A 6,000-nucleotide genomic window follows, 5' to 3' on the forward strand; every position below is an offset into this window, starting at 1 on the left:
CTGGGTTTTCAGTCTGCTTGAGTTCTGAGCTTGGTTCCTGCTAGTTCCTGAGCTTCCTGAATGCTGAATCTGTTTGCTGAAAGTGTTTCCAGTCCTGCTGTATCCGGTCGTTCCTGTTCTCAGTTGTCCTGTACTCGGAAGTCGTCATCTGTTCCTGGAGTCCTGACTGAGCACCTTTGAACATCCAGTGGTGTCCGTGAGTCACGGCGTAGCCGTGTGTTGCGGCTGGGCCGCTTAATTATTTATCTTTTATTATTTGTGTTCCGGAGCTTTTGCGGAGGATTCCGCTCCCACAGATCCACTCTGGTATCTAGCGGTGCTGGGTAGGAGTACGGACTAGTGGATTTTGGTTGTCCTTTTCCCTGGCGGGTTACCGCACATACCTCAGGTTTAGTCAGTTAGCTTGTAGCCCCTGGCCTGGTTGTTTAGTCAGAGGGCCCCTTGTTATCACCCTGTCTCGGATTTCCCTTTGTCTCCCATTAAGACCTGAGGGGGCATCGGAGTTGGGCAGACATAATCCGCCCTTCAAACGCGGCTGCCATGGGCTCAAGCAACCATAGTCTCGCAGGGGATTTCTGACCACATGGGCGAGACAACGGAGTTAGGGCGCCAGGGGCTATTCCCTTTCCATTCCCCTTTCCCAGCATTACGTCCTGGTGCTCTGGACTCGCTTCATAACATCTCCCTTGTTCTGAGCACCAGGAACCTAACACTGGGAGGCAGGCAGAGAATGCTGCGCTCTGATTGGTGGATAGTTCCAGCCATCCACCTATCGGCATGCTGACAGCCATTCACTGTCTGGCTGCAGGCTGGGAGGCAGGCAGATTGGTGGATAGTTCCTGCGCTCTGATTGGTGGATAGTTCCAGCCATCCACCTACCGGCATGCTGACAGCCATTCACTGTCTGGCTGCAGGCTGGGAGACAGGCAGAGAATGCTGCGCTCTGATCGGTGGAGAGTTCCAGCCATCCACCTATCGGCATGCTGACAGCCATTCACTGTCTGCAGGCTGGGAGGCAGGCAGAGAATGCTGCACTCTGATTGGTGGATAGTTCCAGCCATCCACCTATCGGCATGCTGACAGCCATTCACTGTCTGGCTGCAGGCTGGGAGGCAGGCAGAGAATGCGGCACTTTGATTGGTGGATAGTTCCAGCCATCCACCTATCGGCATGCTGACAGCCATTTACTGTCTGGCTGCAGGCTGGGTGGCAGGCAGAGAATGCTGCGCTCTGATTGGTGGATAGTTCCAGCCATCCACCTATCGGCAAGCTGACAGCCATTCACTGTCTGCAGGCTGGGAGGCAGGCAGAGAATGCTGCACTCTGATTGGTGGATAGTTCCAGCCATCCACCTATCGGCAAGCTGACAGCCATTCACTGTCTGGCTGCAGGCTGGGAGGCAGGCAGAGAATGCTGCGCTCTGATCGGTGGAGAGTTCAAGCCATCCATCTATCGGCATGCTGACAGCCATTCACTGTCTGCAGGCTGGGAGGCAGGCAGAGAATGCTGCACTCTGATTGGTGGATAGTTCCAGCCATCCACCTATCGGCATGCTGACAGCCATTCACTGTCTGGCTGCAGGCAGAGAATGCGGCACTTTGATTGGTGGATAGTTCCAGCCATCCACCTATCGGCAAGCTGACAGCCATTCACTGTCTGCAGGCTGGGAGGCAGGCAGAGAATGCTGCACTCTGATTGGTGGATAGTTCCAGCCATCCACCTATCGGCAAGCTGACAGCCATTCACTGTCTGGCTGCAGGCTGGGAGGCAGGCAGAGAATGCTGCGCTCTGATTGGTGGATAGCTCCAGTCCGATACCCACACCTGCCATTATTCTGATTATAACAGTATTATATCCCCAACCAGCACATTAACACACGGAAAGCGTAATCTCACACAGAGCTGCGTAACGCCAAGCAGATGTGGGGTGTGTACATGTGTGTTCCATGTGTGTTCCATGTGTGGGCGGGATCAGTGATGTATGTGCTGTACGTGTATGGTATTGGTGCGGATGTAATTACCCCTGATGCCGCTCTGTCACATGCAGGTGGTGTTTCCCTGGATGAGCGCCGCGGATGATGTCTCCTCATGTTACCTGGACAGCGACCTGGAGACGCACGGCGCCCCCGGAGGCCTCTTCTAGAAGGACCGGCCGCAGACGCTGAATATTTTACATGCTGTTTAATGTATCCGTGTGGTTTTATTTGGTAGTTCTGTTACATTCCAGAATCGTTCAGTGGAAATACATCCCCTGGTGGGGAGATTAGGTGTTATACCCCCCCCCCCCCCCCGCTGTATTTATAACCCCCCCCCCTCTCCATGTTATACCCCCCCCCCGCTGTATTTATACCCCCCCCCCTTCATGTTATACCCTCCCGAGGCTGATTAGTCATGTTATACCACCAGGGTAGATTAGACATGTTCTATCCATGTTATACCCCAGCAGGTGTAGATTAGGCATGTTATACCCCAGCAGGTGTAGATCAGCCATGTTATACCCCAGCGGGTGCAGGCTAGGCATGTTATACCCCAGCAGTTGTAGATTAGGCATGTTATAACCCAGCAGGTGTAGATGTAGACTAGCCATGTTATACCCCAGCAGGTGTAGATTAGGCATGTTATACCCCAGCAGGTGTAGATTAGGCATGTTATACCCCAGCAGGTGTAGATTAGGCATGTTATACCCCAGCAGGTGCAGGCTAGGCATGTTATACCCCAGCAGGTGCAGATTAGGCATGTTATACCCCAGCAGGTGTAGATTAGGCATGTTATACCCCAGCAGGTGTAGATTAGGCATGTTATACCCCAGCAGGTGTAGATTAGGCATGTTATACCCCAGCAGGTGTATATTAGGCATGTTATACCCCAGCAGGTGTAGACTAGGCATGTTATACCCCAGCAGGTGTAGATTAGGCATGTTATACCCCAGCCGGTGTAGACTAGGCATGTTATACCCCAGCAGGTGTAGATTAGGCATGTTATACCCCAGCAGGTGTAGACTAGGCATGTTATACCCCAGCAGGTGTAGATTAGGCATGTTATACCCCAGCAGCTGTAGGCTCGGCAAGTTATACCCCAGCATGTGTAGACTAGGCATGTTATACCCCACCAGGTGTAGATTAGGCATGTTATAACCCAGCAGGTGTAGACTAGCCATGTTATACCCCAGCAGGTGTAGATTAGGCATGTTATACCCCAGCAGGTGTAGATTAGGCATGTTATACCCCAGCAGGTGTAGATTAGGCATGTTATAACCCAGCAGGTGTAGATTAGGCATGTTATACCCCAGCAGGTGCAGGCTAGGCATGTTATACCCCAGCAAGTGTAGATTAGGCATGTTATACCCCAGCAGGTGTAGACTAGGCATGTTATACCCCAGCAGGTGTAGACTAGGCATGTTATACCCCAGCAGGTGTAGGCTAGGCATGCTATACCCCAGCAGGTGTAGATTAGGCATGTTATACCCCATCAGATGTAGACTAGGCATGTTATACCCCAGCAGGTGCAGGCTAGGCATGTTATACCCCAGCAGGTGTAGATTAGGCATGTTATACCCCAGCAGGTGTAGGCTAGCCATGTTATACCCCAGCAGGTGTAGATTAGGCATGTTATACCCCAGCAGGTGCAGGCTAGGCATGTTATACCCCAGCAGGTGTAGATTAGGCATGTTATACCCCAGCAGGTGTAGGCTAGGCATGTTATACCCCAGCAGGTGTAGACTAGCCTTGTTATACCCCAGCAGGTGTAGATTAGGCATGTTATACCCCAGCAGGTGTAGATTAGGCATGTTATATCCCAGCAGGTGCAGGCTAGGCATGTTATACCCCAGCAGGTGTAGGCTAGGCATGTTATACCCCAGCAGGTGTAGGCTAGCCATGTTATACCCCAGCAGGTGTAGATTAGGCATGATATACCCCAGCAGGTGCAGGCTAGGCATGTTATACCCCAGCAGGTGTAGATTAGGCATGTTATACCCCAGCAGGTGTAGATCAGCCATGTTATACCCCAGCAGGTGCAGGCTAGGCATGTTATACCCCAGCAGGTGTAGATTAGGCATGTTATACCCCAGCAGGTGCAGGCCAGCCATGTTATACCCCAGCAGGTGTAGATCAGCCATGTTATACCCTAGCAGGCGTAGGCTAGCCATGTTATACCCCAGCAGGTGTAGATTAGGCATGTTATACCCCAGCAGGTGCAGGCTAGCCATGTTATACCCCAGCAGGTGTAGACTAGGAATGTTATACCCCAGCAGGTGCAGGCTAGGCATGTTATACCCCAGCAGGTGTAGATCAGCCATGTTATACCCCAGCAGGTGCAGGCTAGCCATGTTATACCCCAGCAGGTGTAGATTAGGCATGTTATACCCCAGCAGGTATAGGCTAGCCATGTTATACCCCAGCAGGTGTAGGCTAGGCATGTTATACCCCAGCAGGTGTAGGCTAGCCATGTTATACCCCAGCAGGTGTAGATTAGGCATGTTATACCCCAGCAGGTGTAGATTAGGCATGTTATATCCCAGCAGGTGCAGGCTAGGCATGTTATACCCCAGCAGGTGTAGGCTAGGCATGTTATACCCCAGCAGGTGTAGGCTAGCCATGTTATACCCCAGCAGGTGTAGATTAGGCATGATATACCCCAGCAGGTGCAGGCTAGGCATGTTATACCCCAGCAGGTGTAGATTAGGCATGTTATACCCCAGCAGGTGTAGATCAGCCATGTTATACCCCAGCAGGTGCAGGCTAGGCATGTTATACCCCAGCAGGTGTAGATTAGGCATGTTATACCCCAGCAGGTGCAGGCTAGCCATGTTATACCCCAGCAGGTGTAGATCAGCCATGTTATACCCTAGCAGGCGTAGGCTAGCCATGTTATACCCCAGCAGGTGTAGATTAGGCATGTTATACCCCAGCAGGTGCAGGCTAGCCATGTTATACCCCAGCAGGTGTAGACTAGGAATGTTATACCCCAGCAGGTGCAGGCTAGGCATGTTATACCCCAGCAGGTGTAGGGTAGCCATGTTATACCCCAGCAGGTGTAGGCTAGCCATGTTATACCCCAGCAGCTGTAGATTAGGCATGTTATACCCCAGCAGGTGTAGACTAGCCATGTTATACCCCAGCAGGTGTAGGCTAGCCATGTTATACCCCAGCAGGTGTAGACTAGGCATGTTATACCCCAGCAGGTGTAGGCTAGCCATGTTATACCCCAGCACGTGTAGATTAGGCATGTTATACCCCAGCAGGTGTAGGCTAGGCATGTTATACCCCAGCAGGTGTAGATCAGCCATGTTATACCCCAGCAGGTGCAGGCTAGCCATGTTATACCCCAGCAGGTGTAGATTAGGCATGTTATACCCCAGCAGGTGTAGGCTACGCATGTTATACCCCAGCAGGTGTAGGGTAGCCATGTTATACCCCAGCAGGTGTAGGCTAGCCATGTTATACCCCAGCAGGTGTAGATTAGGCATGTTATACCCCAGCAGGTGTAGACTAGCCATGTTATACCCCAGCAGGTGTAGGCTAGCCATGTTATACCCCAGCAGGTGTAGACTAGGCATGTTATACCCCAGCAGGTTTAGGCTAGCCATGTTATACCCCAGCAGGTGTAGATTAGGCATGTTTTACCCCAGCAGGTGTAGGCTAGGCATGTTATACCCCAGCAGGTGTAGATTAGGCATGTTATACCCCAGCAGGTGTAGGATAGGCATGTTATACCCCAGCAGGTGTAGGCTAGCCATGTTATACCCCAGCAGGTGTAGACTAGGCATGTTATACCCCAGCAGGTGTAGATTAGGCATGTTATACCCCAGCAGGTGCAGGCCAGCCATGTTATACCCCAGCAGGTGTAGATCAGCCATGTTATACCCTAGCAGGCGTAGGCTAGCCATGTTATACCCCAGCAGGTGTAGATTAGGCATGTTATACCCCAGCAGGTGCAGGCTAGCCATGTTATACCCCAGCAGGTGTAGACTAGGAATGTTATACCCCAGCAGGTGCAGGCT

At 51.9% G+C, this 6,000-nt stretch overlaps 1 protein-coding gene across 3 annotated transcripts in view; it reads left to right on the forward strand.

Moving 5' to 3' along the window:
• LOC134935887 (protein INCA1-like) overlaps window positions 1-6,000 on the forward strand; it is a 211,451-nt gene that overhangs the window by 203,625 nt on the left and 1,826 nt on the right. For all 3 annotated transcript variants that reach the window (XM_063930737.1, XM_063930739.1, XM_063930738.1), the window contains exons 7-8: window positions 2,047-2,445; window positions 2,692-6,000. The exon at window positions 2,692-6,000 is cut by the window's right edge and continues 1,826 nt beyond it. In XM_063930737.1, the coding sequence (XP_063786807.1) occupies window positions 2,047-2,142 (96 nt within the window). In that variant the 3' untranslated portion in view covers window positions 2,143-2,445; window positions 2,692-6,000. The remainder of the gene's footprint in view (window positions 1-2,046; window positions 2,446-2,691) is intronic.

This window comes from Pseudophryne corroboree, chromosome 6 (genome assembly GCF_028390025.1).
Source record: "Pseudophryne corroboree isolate aPseCor3 chromosome 6, aPseCor3.hap2, whole genome shotgun sequence".
Lineage (NCBI taxonomy): Eukaryota > Metazoa > Chordata > Amphibia > Anura > Myobatrachidae > Pseudophryne > Pseudophryne corroboree.